Genomic DNA, 16,303 nt, shown 5'->3' on the forward strand with positions numbered 1-16,303 from the left:
TTAGGTGTGCCATAACAATTTCTGACATCAGCACAGTAAACACAGATGTCTTTAATGGATTTAGCAGTTCGATTACACAAATAAGTTACACACAAATAAATGCACGACTGACACGTGAAATTATACAGAAAGCAGGAAGAAGTGGCACATACGATTTTAATGCGGTGGCCTGGAGTGGTGGTGAGTGCCCAGGTGCATGCCTTCTTGCTGGGGTATTTGTCCGGCCAGTTTGGGCTGGTGATGATACCACTCACACTGTTCACAGTGTGATCACAGCCAGCTGCAAAAAGACCTCACTGAGTCAACACGGACCTCTGTACCATCCTAAAACCGAACAGACCATCGCTTGGGCTGCACTCAAAATGTTTTTGACACAAGACAGCATACGCAAATCGACCCTAATGGCTGCTCTGATCACAAAAGAATAAGTCAAGAACAGGGATAAATTTGCCACCATATCAGAGGTGAAATACCTTCTTTACAGTCGTGTTTGTTCTCATGCAGCACAAAGCCACTCCTGCACTGACAGCTGTAGCTCCCAAAGGTGTTGACACACTCATGTTGACAGCCGCCGTTCTCCTTAGAGCACTCATCTTTGTCTGAGGAAGCAAAAAGAGCACAACCTTGGTGACTCTTCCATTCGAAGGCTGACAGACAGCAGCTCCAAATGACTGAATGGCAAGACTTGTGATATTCTGATTCAAAACTGCCAGAGGACTCACCTGAGAAGAACTGTGCTTTAAAGCCCTTTTTGGACACTGTATTGTCTGATTTGAACTCAATTCGCATGTTGTTGTACTGAGAGGTAATAGCCTCAGGTTTCTCTGCCCCACAGAACTTCCCATGTAGCCTTGAATCTGCTGAAAGCCCGCTGCGCACCTCCACAAAGTCATACTTACAAACCTGAGCAGAGAAACAGAGCATGTGAAGAGGCTGGGACAATCTATTTGCTTTAATCACGAAATATGAAGGAGAGGAAAGCTTTATTTGCTATGAAAGTGGAGACGTGCTCACGTCATTGCCCTCAGTCTCAAAGACGTCAAAGAGCAGAGTGATGCGGTATTGCGTGGGGGCAACCAGCTGCCAGATGCAGTTCTTGTTTGGAGGGTACTCTCTCGGCCAACCCGGACTGGTGATTGACCCATTCAGCTTGGTGATGAATCCTCCACAGGCAGCTGTACAGAAAACACAATGTGGGAACCGACATTGGCAAATAGTTAGCTTGAAGACGATGCAGATGTTCTGAAAGTAAATAAATCATATCACCACATTTTTCAACAGGACATGTTCCAAATGTTATGTTGCAATATACAGCAAAAATGAGGGCTCTCTGAAATATTCCTTTCTGTGTCCTGAACAAACCTGATTAGTGCCTGACCTGCCTGAGAGGACTCAGACAAGCTCTAATCAGTTACGAAATACACAACATTTTACAACAACCCGTGGTTGCATTCCCTCACCTGGCTATTTTTTGCTAAAATTAATGTCCATCTTTTATTGTTTTAATGTGCAATATTTTTACTTACTTGACAGTATACTCTTGTATGAGAGTAGAGCTGATTGCAGTGTTGGCGTGAGAATCTTGCAAAGATGCAAATGCTCTCTGTCATACTTTTTATGTATCTATAGGATTGTTTATGTGAGTGTATATAGCATTAAACTTGTTGCGATTGCATTGTATTCGACCTGTCTCTTCAAATCTGAGCTGAGCTTCTGTTATTTCAATTTAAACTGCTTGTCTTCAGTTTTTACATCTCTATATTTTCTACAAAAGCTAAAAAATCTACTGCATAGGCTGAATATTGGTACACATGGCAAAGATGTAGTGATAGCTGACTTCCTCTAGGGGCAGACAGCGGTTAAATGATCAACCAGGTATTGTACAGCTTGTATACACATTGCTAGATCTTAAAAAACAACATGTAATTTGAGATAAAAATAATACTTGCATTGTTGTGACTCAAATTTTTAAAGATAGTGTCCAGCATCACTGTTTGTATCTTTTCTAGCTTTTAAGAAAAACTGTACTTATTATATTTGGGTGGCTAACTGTGTTGCTAAGGGCTTTAGCATGTAAATTACATGGCGAGCAGGGCTGGTAACTTTTCTCCCTGTACTTACCCTCACAGCTGCGCTTGTCTGCAGCCAGCTCATAGCCTGGGTCACAGGCACACTTGTAGCTGCCTAGTGTGTTGACACAGCGTTGCTCACAGCGACCGTTGTCCGGCTTGGAGCACTCATCCATCTCTGAAAACACAAAGATATGTTGGGACCCTGTTAGCTGGCCCCCTGGCTCGATGGCTTAAAGGAGGAACCCTCCAAGACAACAGCAGAGGCAGGCAAAGAGGGTTGCAAAGAACCCAAAGGTGCAAGTGGAACAAAAATATCTGAAATAAACTTAAACTGCTGGAATACTCAAAAAATAATGACAGACAGGGTGATTGCCAGAACTCTCCTGAGAGTTTACAACCTTTAACCCCTCACCTTTGAAGAAGTTGGCAGCAAAGCCAGCCTTGTTGACAGAGCCATCTGAAACAAATTTCATCCACAGGTGGTTGGAGCTGGTTTTGATGTCATCTGGCTTATCGTAGCCACAGAAGCGGCCCAGCAGTGGGCTGTTTTCAGAGTTCCCATCACGAACCTCCAGGTAGTCATAGGCACAACTGTCATGTCTCTCAATCTAACGAAAGTTAGAGGGTTTGAGGTTAGAGGGGAACAAACTAGGCATAGAATTTACAAAAAATAAACATGATTTGACTTAATAAATAACACAGGACTGGTGTCATACCTCAAAAGACTGGAAGGTAAGGCCTACGTGGTATCCCTGAGCTACAGAAATCTTCCACACGCACACTTTGTTGGGCCTGTAGTCATCAGGGTAGTTGGGAGACTGGATCTGGCCATTGTCCCTCTTCACCTCCCCACCACAGATGGCTACATGTGACAGTAAAAACAATAAAAACAATACTGAGCCTCCTCGATAGCAATATCATCGGCAAATGCCTCTGGAAAAAAACAAAAACAAAACGTGTGCTCACTGTTCTGATTTACGCAATGTGGATTAGCCAAAATGCCTCCACCACCAGCTCCCACACACACAAACACACATCATCCCTTTGCATGGTCTGGAAACAATGGAGCTGAATGTGAAGGCCGGCCAAAAGCTGATTATTACAGTGTAAAGTGCCTGACACATCAGCAATAGGGGAGCCAAAAACTGTGGATATTAATGGAGCTTCTAGGCAGATTGTTGGATATGTGACTGCTGGCCATGCGTTCAGTCAGCTGAGCGATGTGATGGAATGGAGTGCAGGGGGGTTGTGGAATGGAGGCTTACCCTCATAAACAGCGGAGAAACCTTTTCCCACCCAGTTACTGCTGCTGCGGAACTCAATCCATAGACGGCTGTCTGTGGAGATGATTGGCTCAGGCAGCTTATCACCACAGAAACGACCTGGGTCACAGGTGAAAACACACACATATAAATCAAGATTTGATCATTATGAGATACCAATGAAATTCCTCTACACAGCTTTTTGCTTCAGAGAAACTGAATACACTGTGAGGATAAGGGAGGAAACGAGAGACAGTATTAAAAAAAACATAAATTATTTGGGCATTTAATGTTTGGTAAATTCATTTACTGTATGTACTGGGTTTGACTAGCTGAAACTAATGGAAGTGTCACTTTGTACCTCTTTGACTCATTAAAACTCTGCCTTTAGCCTATGGTTTCTTTAAATAATGTACATATTTTAAAATGTGTTTAGCTGTCACTATTGTCAATCCTTGTATCAATAGCCCAGAAACAAATTTAACAATAAATCAGACTAATTTTTCAGGTTTTCTTTTTCTTTTACGATAATAAATGAAATATCTCTGAATTCTGGACTATTTGTTGGACAAAACAAGACATTTGTGGTGAATCAATTGAGAAAATAATAATCAGATTAATCAATATTGAAATTAATCGGTAGGTTTGGCACTAGGATAATACTCTCCAATTAAAACTGACCTTTGAGTGGTGCCTTCCTCCAGTATCCATCTCGAATCTCCACATGGTCATACCAACACAAGTGACTCCTGTACAGATCCATGGAGGTGAAGTTCAGAATTATCTTAAAAAAACAAGAAACAGTGATTATTGACACAGTAGGGGCCACAGGTCACATGCTGCTAATGCTTAGACAAATAAGAAGTAACAGAGTCAAGAGAGCTACTGCAGTCAGTAGCGGTTGTTTTAAGGAGTTTTCGAAATTGATCTGGCATTTTCCATACGCTCATACCTTTTCCCCTGGCGTGACTGATATTCTCCAGATGCAGTGCATGTAGGCTGAGTATCCATTGGGGAAGCCAGGAGAAGAGAAGTTCCCGCTGCTGTCCTGCAGACTGTCCCCACATCCTGCAAACAGAAACAAATACATTTAGACCTGGATGTAAGGCCTGAGCCGTGAGCATGACACACAGCCAATTAGTCTCTGACTGAAAACAACTAAGCCACAAATTCAAGCTATGTAGATATCAGCTCTGAAGTAAATCCTCTGAAATCTCGCTGCAGACACAGATGCTTGACGCTGGAATCATAACACTGAATGTGAAGTAAAGGGCACCCCTTTTATGTTCTAAGGAACATCTGCTGATAATATTCACTCACAACCCTGTACCTCACCCCTCCCCTCCCCCACTTACTCCAGATGATGATCACACAAAGGAATAAAGAGTGTGAGACACTTTCTCTGAGCATCATCTGAAAATAAACCTGGCCCACTATAAATAAACCAGCCCTCTGGAGGATGTGATGCATTATGTACGTGTTGCCAGTGGAAAACCACCCTTAGTTTGACTGGCAAAACTAAGTGTGCAAGTGTGCGATGACTGATTCCAAACACAATACACTGCCTCATGGAACAACTGAGGGAAGCTCCTGCCAAGTAGGGGAAAGATGTGTTTAATTAAGACTGAGAGGAAATGATAGAGATCCATCCTGGGAACTATATATGCATTCATTATTACCTCTGTGTTATCTTTACCTTGGGCTGCATTTAGTGGGAGTAAGGAAAACATCCCCCCCAACTGTTTGCATTTATTGCTTCCCTCGAGGATTGTGTGTAAGCAATAAAACAAGGACCCCCTGAGCAACGACTTGTGTGTAATAAGGCTTGGCAAAGGTCTGCCAATACTAAACCATTAATAAGCACTCAGGCACACACCAGCGGTGAAAAAAACTCCCAGGAACGCTGCATGAATGGGAGATCCATGGCTCTTTAAGGATTTTTTTTTTCCAGGAACACGTGGAGAGACTCACTACCTCATCCCCTACAATGTGCGCCACATCATCCACTCTTCCAGGCGAGACAGAGATCGTCTTGAAGAATGAGACAGAACGCTTCCACAGACACATATAGATCCATTTTAGGTTAAAACTTCCAGTTCTACTCTGAAACCGCACCGGCTGGTCCATCTCTGGTGACCCATCGTTATGTTTATTCATTGAGCTTTAATGTGAGGCTGACAGCAGCTATCATGGCCTGACCTACAATTAACTGTCAGACATAAAATCTACTCAGCAGAAGGCTGTTCTCAATGTACATCTGTTAATGCTATAAGTTCTGTTTACTTCAACAGCAAGAAATCAGCTCTTTCCGCTCTGGAAGCATAAACAACGTGAGTGGTTCGGAATAGTGCCAGGCTTACATAACTCTCCTTAGTGTGCACACTTTACATTGTACACGCTGTGATGTGTGGACATAAGTGTTAATTCCCAACAATCATTTTAGTCATTGTCTTCTCGAAACCAGCTGTTCTTTTGCGTCTATTTGGGAAAGAGTGATGACAAACTTCCTGTCTGTGGGTTGTGTTTACACTCCTCCCAGCTTCGGAGTCTCAGACGCTGTAGCCAAGGAACCACACCACATCAATAGTAGAGGCCTGGCTATTTCTGTGAGCTGCATCTGGGGAAGGCAGGAGGAGCTACAGACCTCTCTCTCAGGGCTCTATTATGCTATTACATGCAAAAATAGACAGGAAAAACCCATCGTGGACAGAATTTGTCATTTGGTCTTACTAGAGCATTTGTAGAGTTTGCGCGCCTGTGCGATATCCCCCTTGCTCAGTCTGGTTCTCTGGCCAATGGGTGGTCGCACTCCGTTGACATCGTAACGTGGCAGGATGGTGTCCAGGAAGATGCCTCTGTAATTCATAAAGAGAGACTGAAGTTAGTGTTGCATGAAAAAATGCATGCGCACAGTCCTGCAAACTAGTCCAACATGCATGCACCCCACAAAACATGTTTGCTCAAGGATTAAGTGACTTACCATCGATCAGTGCAATACAATCACTGTCAACATGATTATTAACTGTTTCTAAAGGATTGAGACTTGTAAATAACATAATTAAAATGAGTACTGCCAGTCTTGACTAAGCCAAACAAAATGTGGTGGTTTGTAGAAAAATACAGCAAATCCAACTGCCGGAAAAGAGGGGCATGGAGAGCTCATATTCAGTTTAGAATAGCATTTAAACAAAGATCTAAACAAAGCAATTCAAAATACTGACATATTTCACTAATGTACATCTGTATAACATACACATGAGACTTCTGTAAAACCCAAATATAATAAATTCTGTCTATGTTTTCTTCCAACTAAATAAGGCAATGCTAAGAGATAAAGAGACTGCTTGTAACGACCTTGCACCAGTTAAATCAGACAGCATGAAGGGATCATTAAGAACACTCCTCTCACAAACCTCTAATCTCTGAATGAACACTCTTTTAATATGTAGCCAATGAGGATGTGGCTGATGTACTTTTACATTCAGCCCATCCATCACTTTCTAATAGGGTACAGTAAGTCTGTGATGTTATTTCAAAAATTGACAATCTTGTCTCTCGCACAAGTGTGTTCTTTTTCTATCACTGGTACCTCATTTGCCATTTCCAAGCGTGTGTATGTGAAGGTTTAAGGTGTTATAAGTTATCAAATATTTTCGTTTATGTTTAAAAAGTAATCCGTTTTTACTCTTTGATTCCTTTAGACCTACTCTTCTCTGGCCAAAATGCAAAAGATGGACAGCGGTAGTCGCTTATCGCGGTCTTCCTTTGAGGTTGGGGTCACACGGTTTCGCCGATATTATTCTTCACACACGTCTGCCCTACAGATGGACCCAAACTAGGAGCCTAAGACGCTCTACAGAGTTACAGAGCAATTGCAATAAATTGCATGAGCTGTGAAGGTAGGAACATGCACATCAGCCACATTTCTTGTTGGATTTCTAAGTCCAAAGTGAAGACTGTAAAAAACGATCATGTAAAGCATCTACATAGCTTTAAAAAAAATGGCAGAACAGAACAGTTAGTCCAGAAAGACTCTTTTCACACTGCTGCCTCACTTGACACTTTGCTAGTTTATCATCTCCATTTTTTTTTTTTTTTTAAAGTACTGGCGAGCAACGGCCCGGCTCCCTGGCCGTTCCCATGGTGACATGCCTATCAACGCCAGGCATGTGCAAACAGAGCAGCCTGAGCTAACAGTTTAGATTCTGCCTGTCTGTCTGTCTGTCTGTGAGCTTCCAGGAGCCCGTATGCTGGCTGTCCGTGAAAAACGCCACTCCAGTTAGTGTCAGACCAGACAAAGGGCACACTGGCAGATCTCTATTTGAGTTGGCACTGTTCCATGCACCAGACCCGAAAAATATCTCTGGTGCAAAGGAGGGGGCAGGCTGAGTTGTGGGTCGGATAACACACCCCAGACAAAAAGCATGGGGCTCAGCCTGCTTGTCCCCAAGAGAGAAACAGCAAAACATCAAGACAAGCCATGAAATCTTCTGAACAACAACCTCAGCAGAGGCCTTGGCTTCCCACGGTGATTTACTGTAAAACACCGAGCAAACACAATGGCCAATAATGGGGTAACAAAGAAAAGACACTGGCACAGGTAAATCAGCCAATCAGCGCTCAAGAAAAAGTGCTTGGATTGACTTGTGAAAAGCTAACAGGAGCCCCTTGTGAAACATTCCCGGCAGTGGCAGCCGTTCCTCTCTCATGTCTCACCATTCTTACTGATCAATACAGTTCAATGAATTAGGATAGCAGACTCGGAGTTGGAGTGAAAACAGAACAGGGCAGATTACCCGACATAAACATACTTTAGGCCTGGGCCGCTCCATTGTGCTGCAAGCACAATACATACCACAAATGTACAGGATCTTGAGCTCAAGTCCAAATATTGACCTAAGAATGATAACCGCTGAGAGAGCGTCCTGTCTTTGAGTACTGAGCTGATTAAAATCAGATGTGATAAAACCATCCTCTAAAACACCTTTAAAAAAAAAAAAAAGAAAAAAATTATCGGTTGCAATGGACTTTATTCAGGTCACCAAAAGGATCCTGTAAACTAGAAAGGAAAGGTTGTTGTTTGTATCAGGTAAGAGAAGTTTTGGAGTATAATGTTTAATGTTCTATTCCATACCATATGTTACACTATACTTCTCTGTTCCCTCATTTTCCTGTTGTCCTGTACAGTATTTAACACTAAAGCCAAACAAAATCAAATTCCCCAAATAAATGTGCACCATTTCACCTCCATTCTGTGCGCAGTGCATTCTTGACCTAAGGTTTGGATGCAGCCAGACAGGCGTTTCTGTACATTGGCCTACAGCCAGCTATAGCCTCCATTTAGACAAAGATTCCCTCTCTGCTTCCCAGAATCTGTTTGCCGCATGGCAGTTGATCTGCGAAGAGGCCCATACACTGAAAGAGTAACACGGCGCATGGGAGAGCTGGTGGTACGGGGGGAAAAAAAAAACCAAAAAAAAAACCAAACAATCTATATACAGCTGACATAGAGGGCCAAGAAAGAACAAAAGGACAGACAACAGCTGGTTCTCATATCAGACTGAGGTAGTACCGATCATAGTCTGGGCTCACTTGTTTTTTTTTTTTTTTTATTGCTTTGACTTTCGTTTGCCCAGAGATCACATTTCATCCACTCTTGACTTACTGAGGGCTGTCAAATCTATTCGTGCTACAGGTAGAACGCTGCATAGTTGGGGAAACTGTTCCTGTAGCTGTCCGAAAGGTTGTTTATCTATGCAATAGAAGCAAGGGGTCAAAATGCAGTTTTCATACACAAAACTGAAGTCATATTCTGCATGTGGCAGTAGGAGGTTCCCACAACATTTACACAACTTAATGTAAAGTTGGGCTGTCACAGTTTACGGAATAATATAATGTACGTGGACAGGTTGTCAAGAAGCCACTTTGCAATGAGCGTAGTGCTTTTGTAATTACAATGATGATTCAGAAGCTGAATCTGAGTCAACTTCTCCCAAGAGATCTATTTTGGCTTTGCAGTTACCCAGCTGGTAAATAACACTTCAAATCAACCACAGCCTGACATAACTAGAGTTAAAAGCCTGAACTGATCAGTGTTTGTCATGGGGCTTTTTTTTAGTAAGGCTGTTCCTCTGTTTGCACAATACCCCCCGTGTAGTGCTGAATGACAGCACAACATCTGGCAGGGCTTCCTGTAGCATCCGATAGGGGGAAAAGAATGAGGTCAGTTGGTGACAAGTTTAAGCATAATTTTGAGTATTACATATACGCAGTTCTGCTTTTACAAACATAAGTTTTTCTATGCGACATGTTTCCGGGATCCAACAAATTCATTACCAAATTTGGTTTAAGATGGGTGTCCAACGTTTAGCCATTTATGCCTATTTATTATTTACGTACTGTCCAAAATCTATGATACACATATAAGAGTAATGTGAATCTGTTTGCTGAGGCTGCAGAGAATAAGCAATTTGGCAAAACTTCATATGTAAGTGAAACATTAAAGGAGACAAAAAATTTCCACTACTCCATTTCTAACCATATGTAGGTGATTATTAATGGTTGACCTAAATTGTGCTTGGAGTACAGATGACATTAAGTAGCAAGGCTTGTATAACAACACCTGAGTGCTATGAAGGTGCTATAAAGCTTTGCAGCAAACACCTCGGAAATAAATCTACAAGTACCTGCAGTAGCCTGGGGTGAATATCCCGCTACTAATCATTAAAGCGTCTTCAAAGAACCTTTCAGAGCATAATGAGGTGGTTCATGGTATAAAAGCACAACTTTTACAAGAAGCTTCACGTAGCCTTGAAAGTGGCGCACAGAAAATTTGTTGTGATGAAGCAGGGCTACTGTTGCTGGTCTAGCTCAGCTCCAGGACTGATGCTGCTTTAGTGGGGCTGCTGCCGCTGCAAAAGCAGCAGGAATCGAGGAGAGGAGCCTTAATTTGAAAAGGCTGTGGGAAGGAGCTGGCATATCCCAGACAAATACTTTCACTATGGCTACTTGGCTTTCACTTTAAAGAAAAAAATTATAAAATAAAAATCATTTTACGCTCATAATAATTTTAAAACACTGCTTGGAGTTTGTGTTCCTATTGCCATACTGCTGATGCTGAAAAAGCCACAATGAGAATGAAAAGTGTAAGGTGTAAAGGATACTGTTTTGGATGTCAGAACAGGTCAAACCTACAGTATTAAGCAACAACTCAGCTAGAAATGAAATAGACAGATTTACTCTGATCCACTCTGGGAAGAGGTTAAACGGAACTAAAACCAACTGATTTCATCCTACGACTTACTTCAGGCACCAAGTGTATTATTTTTTGACCCTCAGTGGTCCCAATACAACAATAAGCAATTTCATCTTAAATATTAATAAATCGAATTAGTGCTCCTGAGGTCTTCCTGAAGCCCCACACCCCATTGATTGTCAAAAAACAGAACCAAAAAAAAAAAAAAACGTCCAGCTACAAGAAACTTAGACAAGAGGAAGAGAGTCTTTGTTTAAAATTTAAGCTTTCTCTAAAAACAAAAAAAAAACAAAACAGTTTTTATCTGTTTGCACATAGAGTCAAATAGTGAGAAAACAATTCAGATCCAAGACATTCAAGTAACAGTGAGGCTTTTCAAAACTTGATGTCCTCAAGCTACGTGTAAGTTTTATTGGGATTTATCAGTGGGGAAAGCTTTGGGAATCAAGCCACAAAACTCAGCAGCAGCCCACAGACACAGACCTGGTGCATTACACATCTATACTGTCATAAAAAACCAAGAAAAGAAATGGAAAATGAGAGGATGAGTTAAAAGGTTGCAGAAAAGTTGGAAACAGCTTGGTCTAACTTGGTCTAAGGCTAGATTTCATGTCTGGGGCTTATGGTGTGGAACTTGGTTTGGCTCATACCTGGAGAATGTATTCCTGGCATAGTGCATGATGCTGTCAAAGTCATAGACTTCTCCCAAAGAGTCCACCTCCCCTGGCTCCATCTTCAAGAAGTTATACTCCTGTCCTGTGGAAGGAAAAAGGGAAAAGCACAGCTGAAATATGAAGCTAAGTCATACTGTGAACCCTGATGTATGTATGTCAAAGGTGAACACAGTTCTCTTCCGTCCAAAAAATGTATCAAACAATGACGCTACAGATACAAATGAACTATCTGCGTAAATGCAAGGCACAGCTGATTTACCAGTGATGTTTTAGACATTTTGGCATGACAAAGTGTTCAACTCTTACTATGCTACAGATGGTTAGTCTGTTAAAACCAACAAAATTTAAGTTTTACGTTCTGGGAGACTGATTGTCACGATTAGCTGTTTATATGTGGTCCGACAGATCTAAAAAGACTTTTTCATAGATATCTGCAGATAGATGAGGATTAATGTATACCCCACTAGTGTTTTTTTTTTCTGTTTTTACAATCTCAGCCCAGGTTCTGCGAGTGCAAATAAGTGACTTTTATTATTTTGTCTCTCACTGTGTCTCTCTAACATTATTGCTGTGGGTATGCTGTGTGTCCTGTGTCCTACCTGGTTGAATGTTGTCCCTGATAATGCTGACATGTTCATCTCGATCAGGCCGCGTGTGTTCGTGCCAGAAGCCAATCACATGGCCCAATTCGTGCACCACAATGCCAAACTTGTCACAGTTTTTCCCAATGGATATGGCCTGGGGGCCCCCTCCGCGACGACCCACGTAGGAACAGCACCTATGAATCAGCAGCCAAACACATGTAAACACAGAGGGGCAGTGTTGGTATAGCTAAAGTATAGTGACTACGCTTTATGTTTTCATAAATGAAAAAAATAAAAATAAAAAAAATCACCAACAAGTGAGTGGAAACTACAGAAGGAGGCCAAAAAAGTTATGGTTCCGAGGGGAGAAGAAGAAGGAATCAGTCTCTGGCTCTGTGATCTCTATTAGCTTCTATATATCAACATGCTCAGTATGTATATAACGAGGCTTGTGACGAGAACGATATTATCTCAACAACCTCTGGTCTGTTTTATAGGAGATTTGTACAAGGCAAGCCATCATTCACACATACAGCAGTGAAATTCATTCATCCATCTGCCAGCGCAAATGCTGAGAGTGACAGTGGAAGCTGGCCGACTGCAGCGCTCCATCTCAGCGTGACATGAAAGGTTCAGTGTGGGAGTCTGCAGGACAGGCACACACATCACGGCCCTGGGGCCAGACAGCCGCTCTCTAATTACTGCTGGCCCAGCAAGGCTCTCCTGAGACACGCCTTGAACTTTGCACAGGACAGATGGAGGGCTGCTGAATATGCAGCAGAGTCAAGCGTTCCCACTGCTAACCACTGCCGCCTGCATGGATAATGTCATCCCTATTGCCCCAGAGGCCAGTTACTAGGCTAAAAATGGCTATCAACAGTTGGCTGGAAAACGTTGTTTCATGAGCTGCATCCGCTTTCTGTTAAGCTGTTTGTATTAAATGATACATATCAGTGGGAGAGGTACATTGTGTGTAATGACATAATGCTTCCAGCTTGTGGTCTAAATCTGTGTGAGAATAAAACATGGGAACTGGGAACAGTTTAGGTTTGTGTGTCCTTTGGGAACCTCTCTAGTACCTCTCCAGACATCTCTGGCCTCTTTTTTTCGCAAAATCCCAAATTAATAGGTTGCACTGGTTTGTTTTCCCAAAAGAAGTAAGTGTTTTAATTTTAAAAGTATTTCATCATTAAATAAAAGAGCCCTGCCCGTCCAAACAGGTTGTCACTTAGAAACAACCAGCACTTCCCCTGTGTTTTAAGGAGAAATGCTGAGTGGACACTGATTATAACTGGAGTGTGGTAGGTAAGAAGGGCGATGGAGAGGCTGAGGAAATCGTTCCCTTGGGTGCAGTTCTGTACACCATGTATGACACAAGTGCTTAGTGAGTAATGCAGTGTGATGATGAGACACAGGAAACATTCCTGGCCAGTGAATGGCCATCTCTTACAGGACTGGTAGGGGGCTGGAATAACAACTCACACAGACACTGTGAGAACAGAGAGGACGAACAATAGAGAAAGGTTGCTGAGAAGGAGGCAAGGAAAACTACTAAGGCGCTAAATAATTAGCTGTAGATAACGAAGGCTCAACAGAAGGTGACCATTGTTCAGTTCCTTCATGTGGGAGCTAAAAACCCCACTGACTCACCCACAGGGTCGATAGGTGAAGACAATGTAGCTCTCCTCCTGCGTCCTCTCAATAAAGGTCACACAGGTGTGCTTCTCCCAGTGCCGCATGGCCTGGCGGAATATAGCCCGCTGGCTGCCTGAATAGGATGGCAGAGAGGTTGGGATCAGTGGAGTTGAATAAAAACACGCTCACACACACAGCATTTTGTAGAAAAAAAAGAGATGAATAGAAAAGTGGACAGCTGACAACAACTTAAAGACGTTTCAGCCGGATCGAGAGTTACTGGAAATAAAGATGAACACAAGATGAAGAATATGTTTTTCGCCTTGTTAACCATCATCATGTATCCATTTTGAATAATAATATTTACAAGGTTTCTTTATCTTATGTTGATTATACGAACATTGAACTACTTATTTTGCTTCGAACAATACCCAGCACAACTGCAATTATATGAACTTTTTTAAGGGGACATGACTAGATGACACATAACAGCATTTCTTTATGTCTTCATTTATTTTGAAGAATAAGGAATGAGTCTCACTCAAAGATGATGCCTCAGCATTTTATTTCCTTACCAAATCCCATTTCCACTATGGTGAATCACAGTAGCAAGACACCATCAACATCTTCTATACTTGTATTTTTGATAATATCCCAGAATGTTTCATAGTTTTGAGAATTTATGGCCTTTAAAGGAAATTTAAACTTTTCATTACGTATACTACATAACATCACAAATAGTACACATGTGAATTTTTTCCTTAGAGGAGGATCAGTAAGTCCCAGTTACTTACCACTAAAATTGCCACTGATGACATAGGGGATAACACCTTCAGGCCAAACGCGCTCAGGTCTGGAGGTGGCAGCCCTTTTCCTGCGATGTGAACCTTGCCTATTTTGGCTACTCTGGTTGGTTGATCCTGAGCCTTTCAAATCAAGACAAGAAAAACAACAACACAACCTATTCAGTACATTTCTGGGTCTGACAGATCAAATGTTTCTCCAAGATTTGTATCATTGTATTTATGCTGTACCTCAGGATAGTTGCTTGGATGACAAATGAGGTCATTATTCAAGGTTTGACGCCACTCAGAAATTCTAATTATCATTTCTCCTTTAAGAAATTACATTAACTTCTTCAAAAAGACATTTGTTCAAACAGCATTGTTCTTCCTTTTTTGCACAAATGGAGTCTATTGAATCTGAATTCTTTCTTCTTTCTAATGAATTTCCCCATTGATGTCACTCAAACACACATAAATGCAGAGTAACCATGGAGACTAAGCTCCCACCTAAACCTGGTGATTATAATAAGAAACATCCATATGTTGACCACATATAGCACAATCATTCTACTGCACTTCATAATGCTGCAGAACAAGCACTACTTAAACTGAAGCAAAAGCTGCTTTTTCTTTTTACTTTACTCACTCACTTTTAATGGGCATCTTATGTCTGCATTAGGTCATTAGGACAATGATTTTACTGACACAAACAGACAAAACCGTTACAATGATGTGTTGTTATTATCTAAAATCTAGCTAAACTGACAAACAAATATTTATAAATTTTTATTCTAGACAATCTAATTATGGATTGCATTACATCTGGAAATAAAGTGAGGCTTCAGTGTGTTTCCTGCAGAAAAATCCCTTTTCAAGAGGAAATATTTTGAACTAGCAAGGCACCATCAACATATTGTTCATCTGTCATTTTAATCACATTTGATTATCGGAGAATTTGATTACGTATGCTATGTTACAACATTATACAAATATATATCCATTGTTAATAAAGCAGAAGTGAATCCTTTCCTTATAAGGAGGATCAGTAAATCTCTGCAGGAGAGAAAACACATGCATACACTGTTTACGCAGTGTATGCATTCGATGGTTTTGTTAATGAAATTCTGCAGAATTCCCATGGTACATATAACACCTAAGTGGTTGCTGTAGAAACAGTGGGGTAGGGATTTCTGTCACATCACCTACTTTAATGTTGTATGAAGAAGAGAAATAGTCTGAAGTGGTCAAAACTCCAGCAACACTTATGGTATAAAGAACAACTTTACTGTGAGACATCACCTGGATGACCCTGATGAAGGGTCTCACAATAAAACTGTTATTTATGCTATCACTGTAGAAACAAAAACAAGTGCATCTGGTTTCAAAACATCCTGCACACTGGTTGTTGTTCCATAATGATACTTGAAGCTGTGCGACTACGAGCTCTCATCTTTTCTAACTAAGTTTTATTAACACCAAAGCTACAGTTTGCAGCAAGTTTTTTAATTTGCTGGAACCATGTGTTCTGTTGAATATCAGTCTGCAGGAGTAAATCTTAACAGCCTGCCAAGATCAATTAGCACTTACACGTGTACATGTGTTGAGGAAAAGTCTGATAACAGTCAAATCTGCTCAGTTAACTGATAAGGAGTGCTGGGGAGACAAAACTTGTGGAGGATGTGTTAATTGCAATAATGTGATTAAATCTACCATCTTCTTTCGTAGTTATCCAAGCAAGGGTTTTTATGTTAAAAGGTTTAATCATTTGTTATTTGGATCATGTTGTTTGTTTAACCAAATGTCCCCGCTCTTTGGTGTATTCAGGGGAATGCAAGTTCATAGTCCAGGGAGAGAAGGTGACAGGCTAAACTTGTGTTGAGAACGTTGAAGGTTTTGGACCCACAAACTGGGTTCTTTGAAACCATATGGAATTACTAAAAAATTGGGATTTGATTTGTTTCCTGAAATACGGATGACTTTTTTAATAATTAACACTTTTGAATGATGTGCATAGAGTATACTGAGAACTAATCAGG

The 16,303-nt window shown here is 41.3% G+C and overlaps 1 protein-coding gene across 2 annotated transcripts in view; it reads right to left on the reverse strand.

Moving 5' to 3' along the window:
* The window catches only part of bmp1a (bone morphogenetic protein 1a), a 31,297-nt gene that overhangs the window by 5,293 nt on the left and 9,701 nt on the right, over positions 1-16,303 (reverse strand). Inside the window, exons 3-17 of one of the 2 annotated variants that reach the window (XM_040155882.1) lie at positions 14,277-14,408; positions 13,498-13,615; positions 11,863-12,041; positions 11,240-11,345; positions 6,065-6,189; positions 4,287-4,402; positions 4,016-4,118; positions 3,338-3,454; positions 2,789-2,934; positions 2,485-2,680; positions 2,122-2,247; positions 1,015-1,175; positions 723-903; positions 474-599; positions 153-280 (exon numbers count right to left, since the gene is read on the reverse strand). In XM_040155882.1, the coding sequence (XP_040011816.1) occupies positions 153-280; positions 474-599; positions 723-903; positions 1,015-1,175; positions 2,122-2,247; positions 2,485-2,680; positions 2,789-2,934; positions 3,338-3,454; positions 4,016-4,118; positions 4,287-4,402; positions 6,065-6,189; positions 11,240-11,345; positions 11,863-12,041; positions 13,498-13,615; positions 14,277-14,408 (2,060 nt within the window). Of the gene's footprint in view, positions 1-152; positions 281-473; positions 904-1,014; positions 1,176-2,121; positions 2,248-2,484; positions 2,681-2,788; positions 2,935-3,337; positions 3,455-4,015; positions 4,119-4,286; positions 4,403-6,064; positions 6,190-11,239; positions 11,346-11,862; positions 12,042-13,497; positions 13,616-14,276; positions 14,409-16,303 lie in introns of both variants that reach the window. The other variant, XM_040155880.1, reaches the window with a different exon arrangement.

This window comes from Xiphias gladius, chromosome 19 (genome assembly GCF_016859285.1).
Source record: "Xiphias gladius isolate SHS-SW01 ecotype Sanya breed wild chromosome 19, ASM1685928v1, whole genome shotgun sequence".
Classification (NCBI taxonomy): domain Eukaryota; kingdom Metazoa; phylum Chordata; class Actinopteri; order Istiophoriformes; family Xiphiidae; genus Xiphias; species Xiphias gladius.